The 22,849-nt window shown below is 33.4% G+C and overlaps 3 protein-coding genes across 5 annotated transcripts; all 3 read left to right on the forward strand.

Moving 5' to 3' along the window:
• Positions 1-1,101: 1,101 nt before the first annotated feature.
• On the forward strand, positions 1,102-4,626 carry LOC132299492 (large ribosomal subunit protein bL21m). Its single transcript, XM_059796159.1, has 5 exons — positions 1,102-1,690; positions 1,771-1,851; positions 2,897-2,998; positions 4,039-4,113; positions 4,253-4,626. Exons 1-5 carry the CDS (start codon positions 1,199-1,201, stop codon positions 4,373-4,375), a joined length of 873 nt encoding a protein of 290 aa, XP_059652142.1. The 5' UTR covers positions 1,102-1,198; the 3' UTR covers positions 4,376-4,626.
• Positions 4,627-5,233: 607 nt separating this feature from the next.
• On the forward strand, positions 5,234-11,912 carry LOC132299491 (disease resistance protein RUN1-like). Of its 2 annotated transcripts, XM_059796157.1 has the most exons (8): positions 5,234-5,596; positions 6,179-6,734; positions 7,082-8,183; positions 8,262-8,618; positions 8,705-9,634; positions 9,718-10,398; positions 11,055-11,128; positions 11,721-11,912. In XM_059796157.1, exons 2-6 carry the CDS (start codon positions 6,223-6,225, stop codon positions 10,210-10,212), a joined length of 3,396 nt encoding a protein of 1,131 aa, XP_059652140.1. In that variant the 5' UTR covers positions 5,234-5,596; positions 6,179-6,222; the 3' UTR covers positions 10,213-10,398; positions 11,055-11,128; positions 11,721-11,912. The 2 variants fall into 2 exon arrangements, with proteins under 2 accessions (XP_059652140.1, XP_059652141.1); XM_059796158.1 differs by lacking the exon at positions 11,055-11,128.
• A 798-nt stretch (positions 11,913-12,710) lies between these two features.
• Positions 12,711-18,065, forward strand: LOC132299493 (PHD finger protein Alfin1-like). 2 transcript variants are annotated; one of them, XM_059796160.1, is made up of 5 exons: positions 12,711-12,797; positions 14,331-14,420; positions 14,547-14,579; positions 16,270-16,498; positions 17,619-18,065. In XM_059796160.1, exons 1-5 carry the CDS (start codon positions 12,728-12,730, stop codon positions 17,845-17,847), a joined length of 651 nt encoding a protein of 216 aa, XP_059652143.1. In that variant the 5' UTR covers positions 12,711-12,727; the 3' UTR covers positions 17,848-18,065. The 2 variants fall into 2 exon arrangements, with proteins under 2 accessions (XP_059652143.1, XP_059652145.1); XM_059796162.1 differs by lacking the exon at positions 12,711-12,797 and having other exon boundaries at positions 14,132-14,420.
• Positions 18,066-22,849: the final 4,784 nt, after the last annotated feature.

The following is a 22,849-nucleotide window of genomic DNA, read 5'->3' on the forward strand; positions in this document are numbered from 1 at the left end:
TATTAAAACTTGAACTCGACCTCAACCTCAACCTCGTAAACCTTTGCCAAACATTAACAAAGTAAAAAAGAATAATAATAAATATTTTACTTGAATAAAAAAAAATTTTACTTTGGAACAAACGGAGTCTTAAAAAAAAATTAAAAATTAATAAATTGTCAACTAATGATTATTTAAAATTTAGTAGTAATATTTTAAAGAGCCTTCTACCAAAATCCCACCATACTCCACCACCAGCTCATCTTTCTTAGCTATGGATGCTAATTAGCAATTATTTTTTAAAATTTGATTATTATTTCAGTTCGGACTCAGATTAAATTAAAGTCCAGTTTGAGTTTGAGATTTTTTTTTTTTTTTTGAATATTTAATAAACAAAATAGTTTAGCTCATTAGACTTGCATATGTCTCGGTTTAAGGCCCAAGATTGAACGAAATTGACCAAAAGGAGTTAAACAACCGAAGTATGAACACTAACATATAAGCTCAAATTCGCCAAAAGAAAATAAAGTTTAAATTAGGAAATTACTCTCTCGTAAAAAAAAAGAAAAAACTTATCTTGATTGGCCTCGTAAAACAGTGGCGTTGGTAAGAATTTGAGAAGTAAGTTTTCAGTCTCACTTTTGAATTGCATTCCTAACTTGAATGCCGTGTATGTTATGGGACAGATACACGTACTCTAAAGAAAAAATAAAAATAAAAAATCATTTATCTTGGTTTAGATTTTATTAGATGAAATGTACGGGAATAATAATGAATAATAATAAATAACCAATGGCCTTGTGGTAGTATCTCCCCTACCTCTTTAGGTAAATGGTGGGGTTTGACTCCCAGTGTGTGTTTGAGTTATGTGTATTTTTTTTATCAAAAATAAAAAATAAAATTAATATTATTACTGGGTCGTTGACCTACTGAAGAGATCTCGCTGTGAGGTTAAAGATTTAAGTCTCCGTATATGTGACCGTGTGGGAATACCAATTAAGAAAAAAATTAAAATAAAACCAAATATTAGCCATGAATGATCAACCCTTTCTGATATTAAAAAATAAAAATAAAAAATTCAACCCTTTTATTATTGTTCTCATAGCACCACCCGAAAAGCCAACCCGAAAGTTTTACACCACCCGGAATAAAAAAACCTCCACACAACTTCTAACCAAAGCTCACTAAACACCTCTCTCTGAACAGCCCCAAAACAACAATGGCGGCGAACAGACGCTGTATCCAAGCTCTCTCTCTAACCCGTCACTACACATCCTCTGTCTCTCCAAACCCATCTCTCCAATCCCTCAAAACCCTACCCCACCTCCAGAAAACCCTAACCCCCAATCCCCTTTCTCCCCTATTCCTCACCCACAAATTTCTCCCCATTTCCACCAATCTGAATCCCATTTGCTACTCCCAATTCTTCCACACTCGCCATTTCTCTTCTGATCAACATGACGACACTGATAACGACGAAAACGACGATGAAGACGACGATGAAGATGAAGATGAAGATGATGATGCAGAGGAAGATGAAGAGGATATTGATGATGAGAATGTTTCGGCATCGAAGGGTCGTGTAAATAAGTCGTATACGCCGGAGGAGAGAGAACAAGAGGCGGCAGAAATTGGGTACAAAGTGATTGGACCGATTGATCGTTCGACTCGGCCTTTCAAACCCTATGTTCCTGTTTTCGCTGTTGTTCAGGTTTGGGTTTTTGGTTGATTTTTGAATGTCGATTCTGTGAATTTTTTATTCTTATTTGTTGTTTTTGGGGATTTATACAGATCGGTTCCCATCAGTTTAAGGTTAGCAATTGGGATTGCATTTACACGGAAAGGTTGAAATTCTGTGAAGTGAATGAGAAGGTGAGTTGTTCTTCATATGTACTTGAATGCATGTATTATTGTTGGTTGAAAATTTGCATTTTTTTTAGATGTTAGTTTTAATATGTTACTCTTTACTGTAATTATTTCTGATAGTTTGATGTGTATAATCACTACTTCTGTGTATGAATAGAAATCACATTATATGGAATTACTACTGGAATTATTGTTGATACTTCTGTGTTTAATAGAATTCATAATTGGGATTTTCTGGATGCGGCTAATAATTTGAATGATGTGATTTTGTTTTCATGTAGAATTTGAAGGTAAAAATGTGATCATTTAGAATTTTGGTAATATATTAGCATGTGGATTGAATGAGGCTATATCCTTATATAGAGCAGAATGCAAACATAGGATTCATGTGGCCGACCCCAAGTAGTTGTGAAAATTGCTTTGATTGTTATTGTATAACATGCAGCATGACATGAAATGATGGTGTAAGATTTTTTCTTTTTGAAGTCTCCTGTTTTTTTAATTTTTCACCTTCATTTTCTAAAATGGTCACCTTCTTATTATGTGTCCCAATTCGAGATGATGGTACTTAAACTTACATTTTGTTATTAAAGCATTCATCTTTCAACAATAATGGTAACACCTTGAGCAATTAACATTCAATGTTTATAGAACTTGAGATCCTATTGGGCTTTCCATTTCCCTTTTATTATCCTTTCTTTTTTCCCTAGTTGGTACTCATACGCACTTATCTCTTTTGAGACTTGAACCTCTAACCTCCCTTTGGGAAGTAAGAGGCTGATACCGCTAGGCCACTGGCCGTTGGTTTATTATTCATTTTTGTTCAACTAGCTTGCTATTTAGCTCTTTTCTTATATGCCTTTGTCTGTGTCTTACTGATGTTGATAATGAACTAAATTTGGCAGCTAAGTTAACATAGATGGTGATGCAACTATACCTTAAGTTCTTATTAATTTGGCTATATGTAGCTTGGTGATTGCTTATCCGATTCAATTTCAATCAACTGTACCATGAATCTTAGCTGATGCTTGTATGACATCTTCTATTGCAGATAATTTTAAACAGGGTTCTCATGCTGGGTTCACAGACACAGACTATTATTGGTCGGCCCATATTGCCTGATGCAGAGGTCCATGCAGTTGTTGAGGAGCATGTAAGAGTGACGGCATGTTTATTTATTTACTTATTTATTTTTCATTCATTCTTTCTTTCTTTCTTTTTTCACCTGCCTACAGCTTTTATACAAGAGGGGTTTATATTTTTTAGTCAGATATAACAGTAGTGCTTGAACATTTATAGCAAAGTGTATTTTTCATCCCTTTCACCTTCTAAACATCTAAAAATCAAATACAAGTGATTCTGGTGAATCTAACATTCTAACTTAGTAAAAAAAATGACACTTTCTTCTAACTCTTTTCTTCCCCCTTCCTTTTGAATTTCGTCCTTGTCCATTTGAAGATTATCTAAGTAATGGTTATATTCAGAGAATAAAGGATGCAAAAAGCGGCATCTCTTGAATGGAGATATGGTGTTGGAAAAAACTTGATGGCTTCTCTTGTAATACGCTCAATAGCCCATTAAATTATATTTTATTGAGCACTCTTTGCTACTTTGAAACCTTTAGTTGTGGATCCTTTAGTTGCAGGACTATTATTTCTTGTCAAAAATATACTTTCAGTTACTAAATGTCCTTATTGTTCTGTCTTAATTAGCTAGATCGATCTGGATACCAAATATAGAGAAACTGGAAATTTTCACTTAGGTGTGGATCTTAGTTCTTATTATGGTGTTCAGCTTGACTTCCGATTGATCACAATATCACATTGATTTGAAAAATAACATCGTCATATGAACAGAAATTTCTGTTAGAACTATTATTTGCCTTAATTGATAAGCATGGCAAGGGTCATTGCTTGGTGCAATGATAAATGCTCTGTCCGACAAGTCTGACTGTCTTAAAATTGCCTCTTTTCTTTTTTGAAATTAATGGTAAAGATTATGTCCTCTAGTTTTCCCCTTCGAACACCACTAGGGCAATAGAGAAGTATGACCTTAAATAGGGTGGATTGACAGAATAGATTTCATATATTTGACATCAAATAGATGGAGAGCCTTCATTTAGTTGAGATTTATAATATGCGTGTACTTCATTTACCCATTTGAGATCTTATTCTTTATTCCTTTTCCTTCAAGGCATTAGATGCAAAAGTAATTATATTCAAGAAAAAGAGGAGAAAGAACTATCGCCGAACCAGAGGCCATCGACAGGTAAGTCCAATTGACTAGCAGAACAAATTGGTTCCAAATGACCCCAATCTCCCTGCACCCCACCACCAAATATATATATATGTATATGTATTTGGCGATCAGTAAGTTCTTTGTGCTTAACATCTGATTGTCATTTTAGGAACTGACTAAGCTGAGGATAGTTGATATTCAAGGAATTGAAAAGCCAGAAATGACAAAAGCTGTGAAGACAGAAAAGGCAGCTGCTGTTAAGAAGCCGGCAAAGGTTCCAGTTGCTGCTTAGGATGGGATTTTACCCATTGGGAATAGTGTCTGTATAAGGTCAAAAACTCTGTGTTTTGACCCATGCAAATGGCATGAGCATATTCACTTTTGATATATTAGGATCAAGTATTGTCCTGGTTAAAGATGAAGCTTTAGCTGTAGCATTCATTTATGTATTAGCAAATGAAAGAAAGGACCTTATCTTTGATAAAATGAGGATTTTTAAACAGAAAAATATGTAAGCTTAATCATGGGTTGCTTAATGCTGTAGTTTTTTGCTTGTGCGGTTGTCGGTCCACAGGTTGTTGGGCTTGCATATCTCTCTCTCTCTCTCATTGTGCTTGTTTGTCTTGCTGTTCTCCTCACTCTCCCTGATCTCTCTTTTTTCTTGTGTCTACTTCAGTCAGCTGCTTTAGTTTGAAATTGGATCATACCAGTTTTTTCCGCGAAATAAGAACCAAACTAACCTGCAAATGACTATGAGCCAACAAGAGTACGTAGTTTTCCAGTTTCTTGTGTGCCTGTGCATAGAATTTTAATGGAATTCAACCCCCATTGTATTTTACTGCTAGTAATTCTTGTGATGAGCTGTATGAAAATGTCAAACATCACGTTGTAAACTTGAGTTTGTTTTTGTAATAAAACTGAAAATAATACTGCGTGGATGGGATTTGTATGAGTCGCAACTGAAGAAGGAGCTGAATCGGGTTTGTTTGCTTTACTCTGAATCTCTGATCCTCATCCGTCTCTGGTTTCTTATCCATCATTCAAAGATTCCTTGCTAGATTTATTTGTGGCAAGAATGTATTTGGTGGCAAAGTATCGTTCATACTTGGGAGATGCAGTGATTTGGGGGATGTTAGGACAATGATTAATTTATTGTAATTTCAACAATAGAGAACAGGTGGGTGGTGGGGCCCGCCATTAATGTGCAGCCAGCAACAAAAACCAAAAACAAGTCTTATTAATGGGATTAGACAATTACGGAAATGAAAACTGGCATTGACCGAATTATTTTTTTCCCAGAAAATTGAAAGTAAAGAAGAATCTTTAGTCTTAAACAAAGCATTGTTTGAGACTTTAAAGTCTCTGTCTTAAATGGTGGTTGCGAGGAAGCTTCGTTCCGGTGGGTGGATACCAGTGCCGCCCATGCTTCTCTCTTCTCCGATCAACAATTTCAATCTGTCTGTGAACGGTTCCATCTTCTAATACTGGGAGGATCAATCTTCGGCAATTACAGGTAAACCCTTTTTTCACCTTTGAAAGACCAATTGCATAGTGTCACAAGTTAATTAATTACATGAATCTTTAATACCAAATACGTTAAAATACTGGTATGGTCTTTTACCTGGCTCTTTTATCTTGGTTTTGTATGTTTTGAAAGATCCAAGGTCAAGAAAAAGAAATAAGATTCTTTTGTATATAGAATGATTGATTTGTTGCAATTTCAAATAATTGAGAATTTTTGTTTAGGTATTGAGTTAAGCTAAAATCTTTGTGAAGCCAATTTAAAATAATCTGTTCGTTGTCTGCACTTTTTATTATGTGTGTTTTCCATTCAACCTTTGCCTTATTTATAATTAATTAAACTGCCTTTTTTTTTAAATATTATTTTATAGCATTTTCCATATGAAGGAAATATATAGAATTTAATTAATTAAACTGCCTTTTTTTTTTATGTTTTATAGCATTTTCCTTATATAAGAAATATATAAGATTTAATTAATTTTGCTTATTTCAAAATTTCAGTACATAATATTGTTTATTTATTTATTAACATCTTATATATACAAGTAATATTGGTTGTGTTGTGATTCTACAGATTAGTTATAGCACTTGTTCATCGATCTCCTTGATCTTTGTTTGATGGCTGCTATGGGATTCCAAGAAGCCTCCTCAACTCGGTATTCTTATCATGTTTTCTTAAGTTTCAGAGGAAAAGACACCCGAAAAACCTTTACTGGTCACCTTTATACAGCTCTGCTGCATGCCGGAATACGTACCTTTAGGGATGATGATGAACTTGGGACAGGAGATGATATCTCTTCAGAATTAATAAAGGCAATCGAAGAGTCCAGGATTTCAATAATTGTCTTCTCAAAAGACTATGCATCTTCAACATGGTGTCTTGATGAACTTCTAAAGATCCTTGAACGCAAGAAGAGCGTTGGTCATATAATTGTGCCTGTGTTCTACCATGTGGATCCATCTGATCTAAGGTGGCTAAAGGGGAGTTTTGCAGAAGCATTTGCAAAACACGAAAAAAGATTGGAGTTGGGGTCAGATGAAAGAAAAGAGAAGGGAATGGACAAGATAAAGCGGTGGAAGGAAGCTTTGAGAGAAGTTGCAGATTTGTCAGGAATGATATCAAAAGATGGGTAAGCTCTTTGAATTCCTTACTTTGGCTCCATTTGCTTCGAGTGATCATAAGTGCATTACTCATAATTCAATAGCTGTATGTCTTTAGATGCTTATATTACCATTCACTCCATTTTATTAAAAAACTTCAAACAATGTCTATAAATATTATTAACATTTTCTAAAATCAATCTGAACAACTATTTTCTTTTTGATAAGAATCATTTTGAACTTCTTTATCAACACTGTTTAGAACTTATTACTTCACTTTAAGATATTATAGAGTTATTTTAGTGGTTATATATATATTATTTATTATTAATTTTTTTTTGTCAAAATTGATTATACGAAACATTGCATTTTGTAGGTATGAGTCAAATTTTATCCAAGAAATCGTTAAAGAGATTAGCAACAAATTGAATCGCACAATGTTAAGTGTTTGTTCCTATCCAGTTGGATTAGATTCTCGTATAAATGACATTAATTTGTGGTTACAAGATGGATCATATGAAGTTGGGATTGTGGCAATCAGTGGTATGCGTGGAATAGGGAAGACAACCATCGCGAAAACTTTATATAACTTGAACTTTGACAGATTCGAAGGTAGCAGTTTTCTTGCAAAGGTTAGAGAAACATCAGAAGAACCCAGAGGTCTGGTTCGTTTACAAAAACAACTTCTTTCTGATATTTTAAAGGGAAAAAAGGTAAAAATTAGTAGTGTTGACGAAGGAATCATAAAGATAAGAGATTCTATTTGCTGCAAAAGAATTTTACTTATTCTTGATGATGTGAATGAACAAGACCAATTAAATGCAGTACTCATAATGAGAAGTTGGTTTCAACAAGGAAGCAAAATTATCATAACAACTTCAAATGAGCAATTGTTGAAGGCACATGAACTGCACAAGGTGCACAAAGTTAAGGGATTAACTGATGATGAATCATTTCAGCTCTTCAGTTGGCATGCCTTTGGACAAGATCACCCCATTGAAGGATATATGGAGCACACAGAAAATGTTGTAAAGTATTGCGGAGGGCTTCCTTTAGCTCTTCAAATTTTGGGTTCTTCTCTATCTGGAAGAAGCGTAGATGTGTGGGAAAGTGCAATAAAGAAATTGGAAGCAATTCCTGACAGTCAGATCATAACAAAACTCAAAATTAGCTTTGATTCTTTAGAAGGGGACCACGACAAAAATTTATTCCTTGACATTGCTTGTTTCTTTGTTGGAATGGACCAAGATTTTGTAATTACAGTACTTGATGGTTGTGAATACTACACAAAAGTTGGGATTGACAACCTCATTAAAAGATGTCTCGTAACTGTCAACATAGACAACGAGCTGACAATGCATCAGTTGCTTCGAGACATGGGAAGAGAAATAGTACATCGTGAATCGCCAAAGGAGCCATCAAAACGCAGCAGACTCTGCCATCACAAGGATGCCTTAAATGTATTGATAGAAAAAACTGTAAGAACTGTGTTTTTCAAGTCTATCTGCATGTTTTTTCTTGCATTTTGTGCTTACTTAGTGATTCCTCTTTATTAGGGAACAGAAATCATTGAAGGCCTCATCCTCAACCTGCATGGAAGCAATTCTTCAGAGCGGATTGGTCTGGGCTTCTTCTCTTGGCTCCCTGTAACTTCTACCTTGAGAGAGTCATTTTCCACATTAACTGAAGTGGACTTACAAACCAATGCATTTTCAAGGATGCACAATCTAAGACTGCTTCACCTTAATAATGTAAGGCTTGCTGGAAACTACAAACAATTTCCTAAGAAGTTGATATGGTTGTGTTGGTGTGGGTTCTCTTTGGAAATTATACCCATTGAGTTTTCTCTGGGGAGCGTTGTTGTTCTTGACATGCAAAATAGTAGCTTGAAACAAGTTTGGAAGGGAAAAAAGGTTTGACATAAAGTTCCTTTTAATTTATTTTTTCTTTTCTTTGGGATATATATATATAATAGCTAACTTTTTACTTTTTCTGACAGTTTCTCAGATCATTAAAAATCCTCAATCTCAGCCATTCCCATTGCCTTACTAATACGCCTGATTTCTCAAATGTCCCTAATCTTGAGAGATTGATTCTTAAAGATTGCATGAATTTGATCGAGGTTCATAAATCCATTGGGGAATTGGGGAGACTAGTTTTGTTGGATCTGAAAGACTGCAAAAATCTTAGGGAGCTTCCATTGGAAATTGGCCGGCTGAAATCTCTTGAATATTTCATTCTCTCTGGTTGCTCAAAGCTCTACCAGTTCCCTAGGGAACTGGGTGGAATGGAGTCTTTGAAAATGCTCCACGCAGATGGAACTGCCATAAATCAATCACTGTCAACAACCACTGAAGTAAGATCATGGCTTTCATACTTGTGGTATTGGGGATCAGGGCCAAGAGAAATTCCAGAGTACTCCATCAGTTTTGTACTGACTTCTTTACCACGCTCGTTAACAAGCTTATGTCTTAAAGATTGCAATCTATCGGATGATCTTATTCCAAGAGATCTTGGCAACCTATCCTTGTTGCGGCAATTGGATCTAAGCGGAAATCCTATCCATAGTCTACGAGAGAGCATCAAGGGTCTCACTATGCTCCAATCACTTGTATTACAAGATTGCATAACACTCCAGTCGCTTCCGGAGCTCCCAATGAGTTTACAGATGCTGAATTTAAGAAATTGCAGGTCATTGAAAATGTTAATAAATCTACCAAATTGGTCGAGTTCACTTCTCGTACATCTAAGTGGCTGTGAAAAATTACTTGAGTCTCAGAGATTGTATAAGTTGGAACCCATTGGAAAAATTGACACAAAAATTATGAGCAATTTGGGCTTGTTCAGTTTGGAATTCTTGAAAAATGTTAAGCTGGCATTCAGGAAAAACATGCCTGGGGGTCGGTATCAATTATTCCCTCATGTCCTGGTGCGCGTTCTCTCTCCCTCTCTTTCTCTTTTCCCCCGAACCCAATATCCATTAGAGCTAAAGTTATTATTTTCATGCTGCAGGGGCTGACTGAATTTGGTATTTTTAATACTTACGTCCCTGGGAGCGAGGTTCCAAGCTGGTACAGCTTTAAGAGCACGGGATTTCCAATATGTTTTAAAGTACAACCTCCATCTCCCAATCTCAAGATTGATGGCATGAATGTATGTGTTGTCTATACGTATAACCCCATGGCAGAATTTGATAGTCCTCCTGATCCTCCCATGACAAGATGTAGTATACATGTTAGAAATAGGACCAAGCGTATGGTGTGGACCTATTGGCCAACGGTCATAGGCATTACTGGAAACATTTATACGATGTGGTTAAGCCATTGGAAGATCAAGGAAGAGTTGCAAGTGGATGATGAAGTAGAAGTTTCAGTGGTACTCATTCCTTTTTATGTGATAAAGGAGTTGGGAATCCATGTTGTGTTCCGCGAAGACGCTAAGGGTATGGAATACTACACTGTCAGCACCTCTCCTTATTGTCAAAATGTCGATGATGCAGATGTCTAGAAATATCAGCTGGTGAAAAGAGGTGAATACTTTTCTTTGCTTTGGAGATTATGTGTTCCATCATAAACACATACATATCATGGAATGAAGAATCCACAAGTTTGATCCGACAGCAATGGTTTCAGAAGGTGACATATATGACTAGTGGCTGTAAGGATATAAATGTGCAGCAGCAATGGCAATAATGTAAGTCTACTCTCCCTCCTCTCTCTTTCTCTTCATTCAAATGAAGCAACAGGCAACATAATCCTCTGCAAAATTGTTTTATGGTTCACATTGAATTGAAATGATGTTTTATATTAGTGACCTGTCAATCTATACACAAATACATACTCAAAAACCACTTTATTTTGATACAAGGGAAAATCTTCTAGTTAATGTACAACATAAAATTACTACTTAATTTTTTTATTTTATATTTTCAATAAAAGAAAATTTAAGCAATAATAGCATGCGACTGAAAATTTAAGCAATAATAGCATGCAATTCACACTCCCCCTTGGCTCATTCATTCTCCTACTTTAAACATTTCACCATCCTCCAAATTACCAAGATGAGGATAAAGTAGGATGGGGATCGGAATTGAAAGAAAATTAGGATCCCACTAATTTATATTATATGATTTTAGAATGTATAACAAATTGATTAACTAGAACCATTGGAAAGCATATGCATTTGATTTTTTTTATATATAAATTTGTGTCATCTGTCTGATGTAATTCTATTTTGTCATTCATATATACTGTGAGGGAAATATTGCTTGTTATATACAAATATGAATACAGAGGATGTAAAGTAATCCAATCCTCATAACACAAAATTTCCCCTCTTGCCCCATGCAGGACTCACAGCTAAAAGAGAGAATTACAGATCTCTGCATTAGATATAGGCGAGTTCCGTGGACCATGTTGGTTTGGTACCCTCTCTCCCTAATGTCTCCTTTATTTTTTTGTTCTTTGAAGGTGAATTTGCAGAACATGTTTTGCTTGAATTGTTGGATTCATCCAATATAATTTGAATATATTACTCCCTCTCTCATTGACACGTTCACAAATGTTTTTTTTTTTTTTTTGACTAAGAATACATACTTTTATGGTGGCTACAGAAGGATAGGAGACGATGCCACAAAAATTATGTTGTCAAAACTTTTTGATGTTTCGATAACATGCTTTTCATAATTATATTTTGCTCCTTCTTGTTTTGGTTTAATTTACATGTACTAGTTCTGTTGTTGTACGTGGATGGTCATTTGCATGGTTCAAGAGGGTCAGTTCCATATCCACATTACATAGATGTTATGGGTCAATTCTTTTCAATTTTTTTTTTTTCTTTCTTATCCTTTATTTATTTATATTTTTTTATAATTTTGTTCAAATATTAGATATGGACATCTTCCATAAAGGAGGAAGCAATATTATTTTTCGCACAAAACGATATTTAATTTTGTTCAAATCTTAGATATGGATCTGCAAATTGATTGTTGAGTGAATGCCTTATTGCATGTGCAGGTGAATGATCAGTGTGCGGAAACAAAGCTTGATGATATGTTTCCCGGTTTTGCTGTTTCTATTTGTGTTCAGTGAAGAATTTAGTTGAGATATGGTATCATTGCTTTATTTAGTTGGAATGTGGAATTTGTAACACACTTTGTATCTGCCATTTCTCAATCTATTGCATCTACCTTCTCTCCTTTCCATGAACCACTGTTGTATCTGATCGTAGAACTATGCATGGATTCAATTTGTTAGCCTGCATCTCCAAGCAAAAGTGCCTCATCAAAACGATATGCGGCTGCTGCAAGTGTTATATTGTTCGAGTGGTTGGGTTGCTTTCCGTGTATAGTGTTACACCTTCCCCTTTTAACCACTAACCTTCAATAAAAAATGAAAGGGTAACAAATTAGATTTACCCATTTAAAAGAAGTTGTGATCCAGTGTCTTTTAACCACTAACCTTCAATAAAAAATGAAAGGGTAACAAATTAGATTTACTCATTTAAAAGGAATCGTGATCCAGTGTGAAAGCTGAGAGTAGAGCCTCTAAAGAGAGAGAACAGCATGCTTCCACCTCCTTTCACTCTCAATTTATAATAATAATTAAAATTGAATAAATAAGAATTAAAATTGAATAATATTATAAAGAGAGTTCACGACAACAGTTATGAGTTATTTACATGAATTATGAGTTATTTGCATTTAATGACCCTATAAAAACAGATTTTTAACATTTATAGAAAGTCAAATAAACTATTTAACATATCTTTTAATTTGATAATTAAATATGTAGAGTTCTTGTCATGTCATTTAAATTTATCTTATGCATTTAGGTGTTATTTTTCGCTGGAGTGTTGGCGTTTTCCGTGGGACCCACCAGAAATTGCAAGGAACATTCATTCTTTTGATCGATGCCACCTATGCGTGTGTGTGGGTGTGTGTGTGTGTGCTTATTTCATTTCCATCCCTTCTTTTTATGCCATTTCAGACTCTACCCTCTTCTCTCTCTCCTTTCTTCAATCAATGTACAAATTTCAATTTTTCTGGAGAACGATCAATCTAATACTCGAAGGTCTTTCTTCGGCAATTACAGGTAGTCTTCTCGGATTTGGTTCCTTTAAGTTATCATAAATTAAATTTTCTACTTAATAACACGAGTCATTGAAGATATATTTATGATTTATATTAAACCACATCAGCTACCCGTTTTTATTCATTGCATTCAAAACTTTTGATTCTCTTAAGAGGAAGGTGATTTTTTAAGTTGGATTACATTCTTACAAATGCCAAGTTCCAAGCAGTGACAAACTGAGTCATAGGAAGATTGATCCATAAGGTTATTAAGAAGAATAATGGCGATGCCATCAACTAAAGTTACGAGACACTCGGTTATATTATTTTTTTATACTGTACGAAAGGCGGCGTGGTCTAATGGTACTGGACATCTAGATGAGTTCATGCAAAAAAAAAAAAAAAAAAAAAAAAAAAAAAACTATATTATGTTATTTTTTAATTTTTTTTTTCAAAATTTATATCATGTTACTTTTCTTATTGAAACTTTTTATATAGTGACTTGTTTTTATTGTTTGTTTTATGTTGCTGAATTAATCTACCATATATTTTTTTTAGAATTAAATTTTATCTAATGACATAATATGCTGAGAATAATAGAAATTCAGTGTATAGGAACATTTTGACTCTACCTTTTTTTGATAGTGGCGTTTTTCTTTCAAATTGGCTACAATTGGTTGCTTGAGGTGCTCTCTTTGGATTGTTGTTTTGTTTTCTCTTTGGTATATGTTGCTGGCTTGTTAGAGTCTTTCTTCAAATTGGCTATAAATGACTTGACAAAATATTATCAAATGTATGTGATTAAGATAAAAAGATACCAGATTTAAGATAAAATGTATTTGAGTAAATAAATAAAACCTATATTATTATAAAATTAAAAAATTAAATTAAAAGCAAATCAGTCATAATTTTAATGTAGATATAGGATTATAACATTAAAAATGTAAGAACTAAAAAGGGCCCGTTTAAGGTTGCTTCTAAAATAAAATAAATTAAAAAAAAATATATTCACTTTTAACAGTAGAGCTGTCAAAAAATTACGATCAATAAACAAGTTAGGTGTCAAAAAAAAAAAAAAAAGAATGTTAATTGTTTGGTGACACATTATAATAAATTATTTTTACAATTAAATTATTTTTTTATTTATTTGGTAACAAATTTTTTTAAATATGCTAATTTTATAATAATATTATTTAATATAATGTTATTATATTTGGTAATAGCAATTTTATTATGCAAGAGTGTAATTATCTTTATAAAACTAAAAGAAAAAATTAAAATTTTTAATAAAAAAGAGTTACCAAATATATTTAACCTATTAAAAATAAAAAATAAAAAAAAATGTGGAGCGCTAACGCCATATACCTTCTTTTTCCTTTTCTTTAAACCCTAGCTTTGCAGGAACCCTATATTTTTGTTTTTGGGGAAGTAAAACCCTATCTTTCATTGTCGTTCAATTCTGTAGAATCAGCATTATATTTCCTGAGAGATTATATGTATATATATATATATATATATATATATATATATATATATATTTGAATTTTGTGACCAGTGAAGAGAATGAGTTGTTCGAGAACAGTAGAGGAGGTTTTTAGGGACTTCAAAGGCAGAAGAGCTGGTTTGATCAAGGCTTTCACCATGGGTTCGAATTTTTTTCTTCATCTCTGAATATATATATATATATGCACGTATATTTTTTTTTCTCTATTTTGCCTCTAAATTTTGGGGCTTTTCTGATTTTATGTATGTATATGTTATGTTATTGCAGAAGCTGAGAAGGTTTATCAGCAGTCCGGTCCGGGTGAGTTTTTCTTCTTGTTCCCCCTATTGTCACGGTTTTCATCTCTCTATATATATCTATCACGAGTGTAGAAATACATTTTTTTTTTTTTTTTTGTGAAACACACCCCCACTTTGTCCTTTGGGGACTCAAACCCTCACCAAGCCCTTGGTGAAATACCAATAAATTTAAGTATTGGTTTTGTTACTGTCGAACATGAACTAGAAAATTGTAGTATCATTTTTTTTGGAGGGTTAACTTACTGTTTATGTATTCATGATTGAAAATTATTTTTTGTTTCTAATAAATTATTATTATTAGTCAATGGTTTGGCACTCGTTGTTCTAAGCTACTCGGGTATGGGTATAGAACACGGGTATGTATCCATGACGTGTCTAATCTCCGAACAGGCGGATACGGTTAAATATTCATTTTATTAATTATTTTATTTTATTTTTTAGAGTAAAGTAATGTTTTTATCTAATATAATATTCAATATAGGCATTTAACTCTTTTTAAAGTAATAATATAATGTAATTGAATTATTGGATATGTTTTTTAAGTACATGTTTAACCAAAAGTGTCGGACACATATACCCATGTCCGAGAGATATGTGTCCGACACGAATATTTTACTACTTTTGAAGAGTCCATTTGTAACAGAAGTTCTAAGCTTGTACTTGGTTGCACGGGCTAACTTTTGACATGTCTAATGTGTCTAAAATCATTTAGGGAAATGGAAAAATAAGGAGAGTACCTATGGGTTGACCAACTATCTTAACTGAAAGTTGAATCAGTAAGTAGATAGGAACATGCCCTGTCTGTCTTCTTTCATATTCTTTAGAAAGATTAGTTTACCAAGGGTATACCTTACATACTAGCATTTTTAATACTAATATTAACCTCATTGCTATTGTGGCCGGGCGAGGTTGATTCATTGTGACTTGGAGGTTACAAGTTTGAAATGGAAAACAACCTCTCCACATGACACTCCCAAGACCTTGCTTGCAGTAGGCTGGCCCTTTTATTAACCCCATTGCTATTGGAATTATCGAATTTCGTTATTTTGATATATCTTTACCTTAATGCGTGGTTTAGATGTATGTCAATTGCTAGCACTCTCTTCTTACTGTTCTTAGCAACTGCAGTGAGTTACTGAAGTTAATGGGCTCTATTTGTTTTCTTATTCCTCATATATCACCATATTGTTACTGTACCCATTCTCTTATTATTTCCTTTTCAAGTTGTAGAGTAAACCTTAGAATTAACACCATAGTATAATTTCCTTCGTGATTATGCACTATGTCATTTCTTTTCCTTTATTTTTTTAAGAATGAAATTTGTTTTGAATTAGAATCTGCTTGTACTTTAAGTTTATTTAAAGTAAGGGTGGGTGTTGCTTGTTGCTAGAGAAGTTCCATTGGCGTTGATCCTAGGGAAATTTATAGCACCTGATTGTTAATGTTCCTTAATTTTTTTGGAAGCAACAAAAGTTTTTTTTTTTTTTTTTTTCTCTGATAATAACATTTAATAGAGATAAAAATGTAGATGAACATTCATAGTTACCGGTGATGCATTTTAAGTAGTTATTGGATAGTCGTTGTAGTACCTAGAAAAAAAAATTTATGCTAGTGCAGAAGAGTATGATCCTGATCATTTAGAGATGGAGTTCTTTGTTGTTTCTGAACATATATCAATATTGTGCTTTCAGAGAATATGAACTTGTGTCTGTATGGTTTTCCAAATGAGACCTGGGAACTCAAACTGCCTGTTGAGATGTTGCCTCCTGAACTTCCTGAGCCCGCACTAGGCATAAACTTTGCTAGGGATGGGATGCGAAAGGAGGACTGGTTAACACTAGTTGCGCTTCACAGTGATTCGTGGTTGCTTTCTGTTGCATACTATTTTGGGGGACGCTTCGGGTTTGGTAGAAGTGAAAGGTAATATCTTTTCTGGAACTTAATGACACATTCTTTAGTTCTTATATTGTCTGGATGCTAAATTTTTCAGTACCTTTCTTTTAAGCCATTGTGGTTAGATGCTTAAGCAATAACACTTTTAGATATAATTTGAAGTATTTGCATTATTCTATACACCTAGTTAATTTATGCAGTACAAATCCTGTAATTGCTTCCCTAGTTCCCTATTATCAACCTAGTAAAGGCAATACTTATTGTGGTTAGATGTTCTGGCACTAAGTTACTAACTCTTTTAGATATAACTAGAAGTATTTACGATATTTTATACTCTAGTTGATATGCACAATTCCTGTAAATGATAACCCTTTTATGAACCTACTAAAAAGCAATTGTTCTTAGTTCTCACTAGTAGTGATTGGGAAAAGGAAAGGATGTTGGTGGTGATGATGATTACCATTGGCATCAGTCCATGGTGCTAGTAATGATTTATGGCCTTGGTGCTTTCTGTTGCTGCCATTGGTATTTCAAATTTTTGAGTTTCATGGCTTCGTTTGGATAAACAAGAGAGAAAAGAAAAGAAAGGATAATATTAGTTATGAGAGAAGAAAATAATAGAAAAGATAGCAATAACCTATATTCATGTTTGGATAAATTATGAAGGAAAAGAAAGCAAATGATAGCATTCTTGTTTGGAAAAGATGAAGGAGAGAAGAGAAAAGAAACCATTTTAACCAATTTACTATTATAGCCTAACGTTAAAGTGGAACCCAAATGTCTTTTAAATTTCTTTGGTATTATGGAAGTGTCACTAAAATTGCTATACTTTCTTTCCACTTTTGAAAGGATAGCAAAATCCCTTCAAATCTCTCCAAATCCTTTTTTTCCCTCTCCTAATTAACAAACCAAACATGAAAAACACCATCCCTCCCTGTATTTTCTTTTCCTTCCAATTCCATGAACGAAGCCTTATTGTCACTATAGTACCCAGGATAAGGCTCTGTAATGCTCAAACTTACCCTTCACTTGTCTTGCCGAGGGATAAGGCTCTACAAAGCTTGAACTTTTCTTTCAAATCATCTCAGGAAATGACCATTCATGCTTTATGCTTTCTGTCTAACTTCGTTGGAAATGGAATTTACAGGAAGAGGCTTTTCCAGATGATAAATGACCTACCAACTTTATTTGAAGTTGTGAGAGGAATTGATAAGCAGTCAAAAGACGATGAGATGGAGGAAGATAAAGAAGAAGATGAACAGGGCGAAACACCAGGTGGAGCTTCCGGCGATAACTCTGCCAGTGATGAAAAGGCTGAGCATATCGAGTGTGCGGGATGCGGGCTAGGTGGAACTGTTAAAAATCTCTCTCTCTGATTTGCTTTGTCTTAATCATATATTTCTGGTATTTGAATGTAATTTGAGTAGATAACCTGCGTATATAACCTGTGTAATTACAAATATTTGGTAGTTTAGGATTGATGCTAATACTAGAAGTAAAATTTCCATGTTGCATCTGCAGTGTGTTGTTTTTGGTTTTTTGAACTTCTGTATGATCCTAATCCTAATCTTGCTCTTTTGTCATTTCATTCTCACTCGTTTTTTACTTGCTACAATGATAACCCGTCTGGCTCTTAAATTCTTTCGACTATTTCATGTGAGTGGGTGATGATGTCATCGTGATGATTATTTTAATACTATTAAAAAGAGTCTTTAAAGAGACCACGGTTTGTTATTGTACTCCTTATCCACTCCATTGTGCAATAAGTTTTGTGAGGTTGGTGGAGAGCGTTGGAAAGAGAGATAAGGTTGGTATGGAAATTCATTTTTTGATTGGTAGACTGCAAATTAAAAAGGGTAAAAAGAGAGTGGATAGAGATGAGGAAGGACAGAAAAATGATGAATGGAAGGGGTTATTCTCTATATTAGATTGTAATTTCGGAATTTATAAATTATTTTTTAATAAATACGGTCGTTAATTAGCAATTACGGTTTAAGTTTGGTTAGTATTAAGGTTATTGTAAATCAAATTATTTTATATATATATGTCACCAAATCTATTTTTCACTTTAATACATATAAGATTTTATAGTGTTTTATCCTAAGTCACACTATCTTTCTATACGTGTCGTTCCCACTTTTTTGTTCATGTTCTTATTATTTATAATTTTATTCTTTTCTATTTCCGTTTTAAAATTCGCTCTCTCCCCTTCCATTTTGGGCTAGTTAGATTTTATTGTCCAAAATTTCGACAATAGATGCAATAATGAGGAGATATGACTCCACCACCACGTGTTAGTGAGACACTAACACCCACCGTTGTGTTAGTAAGACCCATGAGAGAGTACCCAGGTTGTTTTAAATATATAATGATAAGACAAGCGAATTGATATATATATATATATATATATAAGGGTAAGAGCAGCTGCGGCGGACTGGCGAACGGGCTAGCTGAAGCATGCAGGCCTATTTTGTCTCGCGGTATTCAGCGAACTGGCCAGCGATCTTTGTTTTTTTTTTTCTTTTTTTGCGTGAGCCCATTTTTGTTTTTTTCGCAAACGCTATTGAATAGTGGCTTTTGGCAGATTTTTTTTTAAAAAAACCTAAAAATAGGTTATTTTGTGCTCTTTTTTTTATAAAAAAAAAAAAAAAAAAAATCATTAAATAAATAATATATTGTTTAGGAACTGTTTGTCCAAAAATAAATTTTATTTGGGCCAAAAATAAATTTAAATATATATATATATATATATATATATATATTCCCTTAAAATTTGTTTTTATTTTATTTTTTTTGTTTTAAATTTTAAATATGTACCACAAACAATGCATTTTGCTGTTAAGACACTATTTAGCTGACACAAATAGTGCCTTAATGGCTACAGTTTTTTTTTTAAAAAAAAGTATAATTTTTTTTTTAAAACTCTTTTTTTTTAAAAAAAATAATTAAAATTACAAATTCATGGACTTTTCCCATATGATTTTGTAATTCTTATTTTCTTATTCCAATTCATTATTAATTTTAATTGTTTATCCATTAGAAATATAGCTGTTTAGAAAAAGTTGAAAAAAAAAATTTAATTTTAATTTTTTTTTTTTGAGAACAAAAATCCGGAAAGTGAAAACTACTGGCGTGACTCTTGAAATTGCTGACGTTACTCTTGGAAAAGTTGAAATGACATTTTTAGAGAGCCAAAATTCAAAAAGGCTAGTACAAATGCCCTAAAGTATAACAAATCCTCCTCGTCTATCAATAAACTTCCTTTATCTAACTTTTTATCAAATAATTCCCCTCCAACTATTTGAGGGGGATAAAAGAGTAAATGTTCGGACCAAACGGTCCTTATTACTATTTTATTTGAAAAACAAATTCTCAATTCATACGAACTTCAAAAATTCACATCTTACAAACTATACATAAAAAAATTATAAATAATATATGCACAGAAAACTTATGAAAATGAGAATTTCAGAAATATAAGATTTGTGCAATATGCCACCATAACCAAGAAAAAATATATAATCTAAGAATTTGTTCCAGCAATCTTATTTTAAAAAATAAAATACTCGGGACATTTGCAAGAAAATTTTTAAAATTATTCATTTACATATGGAGCATAACACATTAAAAAGAGACCGATTATTCATTTTGATTTTTTTTTTTTTAAATAAATTGTGAGTCTTTAAGAAAATGAAAATACATTGATGCACACTATGATATTTCGTGAAATCGATCTCTATTAGGGCTAAATTTTTTATATGTTATGCTCCGTATGCATAAGAATAATTCTGATTTTTTTTTTTTTTGTAAATATCTCTAATATTTTATTTTTAAAAAATAATATAATATTGCTGGAGCAGATTCTTAGATCGCCTATTTCTCTCTAATTATGGTGGCTTGTTGCACAAATCTTATATTTCTGAAATCCTTATTTCATAAGTTTTTCGCGCATATATTATTTGCAATTTTTGGACGTACTGTTTGTGAGATATAAATTTTTGAAATTCGGATGAATTAGAATTTTAAAAAAAATAGCAATAAGAGTATTTTTGTCCAAATATCCACTCTTACCCGTCAAATAGTTAGTTGGAGGAGTTCTTTAGTAAAAAATTAGACGAGTTTACTGGAAGAAGCTTATAGCCGAGACTCGATAGAGGTTTATTGTATTTTGTCCATATATATTCTAAATATGTAAAATATTAAATAAATTATTTAATAAATATTTTAATTTAGTGATTAAATAGCATTACTCATGAGTTACAAAACCCCTGCCTTGCAACAATAAATAAAGGGTAAATTACTCTCAGACTCTTGAGGTTAGGTTATTTATCACCTAGATTAACATTTTGGTTTTAAATTTTACGTATATTTGAATGAGTGGTTTAACATCTTACTTACATCCCAAATGTTAATTTTTGGTGAGGTCATAGTACTTTTAAGGTGTTAAATGATTATGTTACCTTCTTGACTTTGTATGGACTTTATTTTATGTGTAAAATGACTTAATTGTCCAAGAGACTTATTTTAAATTACTAAATTATCGTAAAATCTAACCTCCTCCTCCTTCTCACTAAACAGCAATAGACTTTGTATGCAGGTGCCTGTCTTCAATAGCAAATGTATGGCCAGGGCCCTTTACATGATAATGATTCTAGAATAAATAAATTGTTTGTTTTGTGTATATTAATATTCTAGAATGTACCATGAATGTTGAATCCAATCTTGAGTATTATCTAGAAAATGGTCTTTGAATTGCATTTACAGTTTTTTGAAATATGGAATTTTTTTCTTAGAATCAGAATTGGAGTTGGTTCAAATTTTATACTTATGTTACTAATATCTCAATTCCCCAAAAAAAATAAAAAATTTACTTGGTTGATAAAACTGTAGGTTGATACATGAACCTGATAAACAAAATTGGTAAGACAATCAAAGTAGTAACAGTGGGACAAACTGGGAGTCAAACTAGTCACAAAAATTGAATTAAAAAGGGTGAAAACTCATGTAATTAAAGTGGTGCAATGCAGATGACTCTCAAATAATCTTCTGCTGCGCCGACTGGGGCACCATCGACCTCTGTTGACACCCACACCACCACCACCACCACCACCACACCACATAGACCCACATTATCATCAATAATAATAAAAACCCAGACTCCACCCACTAGATCCATCACATTCCAATCCCGACCTTCAAGCGATGGGGGTATTTTACCGAAGAATAAGAAGAAGACTGTGTCAGACACACAACGCCTGAACCGGAATCCTTGCTGGTGATTGTACGGCGTCGATCTACGGTGAGAGATGGGGAACTGTCAAGCGGCGGAAGCAGCGGCGGTGACGAAGCTCGGAACGGCTGCTGCGGCGGCGACACCAACTCAGCCGATCTCATCCTTGAGGTTGCAGCCATTGGGGCCAATGAGGCAGATGTGAGGGAGGGCTTTGACGCGGTGTGTCTGTACGAATACGAGAGCGGCGATGAGATCAAGCGGCTGATGAATTGCCGGCACATATTCTACCGGAATCATGTTAAAAAATGCCAGAGAGCGCCACAGTTTAATGAACTTCGGAAGTACCAATGAGACAGCGACGGTGTTGAATATATATATATATATATATATATATATATAGGGCATTTTTGTCTTTTAAGACTATATATATTTGTCAACCACCCTTGTGGTTTCACTCTTGAGATGCATCAAATTAATGTAGGGTAATTATATTTTTAGACATAAATAACATGGTATTGTGAGAAAACTAAATTGTCCATTAATTGAAATGAAATTATATCATTCGGAAAAGACAAAAGTATCCTTCTTTTTATCTTTACCTCCAACCATGCAAAACTTTTCCGTTCACTATTTGAATTAAGTTTTGCATGGAATATCAATGGTCCATTTAACCAATGTCTTACGCTAACCCATGTTTTGCATGTAACCGCACAACTTAGACCATGTTAAGAATAGCCAAGACAATGGTCTTTAGAACCATCTTTATTTTTTGTATTTCAGTTATGATCATGTTATATGCTTGTGTATCTTAATGACAGGGACATTGGTCATGTAGTGTGGTATTTTTTGAGGGTGTGGTACAATGTATTATATTATCCTTACTAATTCACCAACATATATAAATCAACAAGTCATAAATATTACATCATATAAGTTCTCAAGTACCAATACCAACAAACATATTCATGTTCCATATATACTGATTTACAAAATAAGGTGCCCACATAACTTATACACATGTTTATTGCCCATACACATAAATTAGTGAGGCAAAAAAAAAACATGTTTAAGTTAGCAAGTATTGCCCACATAATAAAAAATAACGGTGAGCCCATTAAGAAAAGGTAAAAACGTAAGTTACCCTC

Source organism: Cornus florida, unplaced genomic scaffold (genome assembly GCF_030987335.1).
Source record: "Cornus florida cultivar Cherokee Brave unplaced genomic scaffold, ASM3098733v1 CherokeeBrave_3.0.0_Hap2_Chr03, whole genome shotgun sequence".
In the NCBI taxonomy this organism is placed as follows: Eukaryota; Viridiplantae; Streptophyta; class Magnoliopsida; order Cornales; family Cornaceae; genus Cornus; species Cornus florida.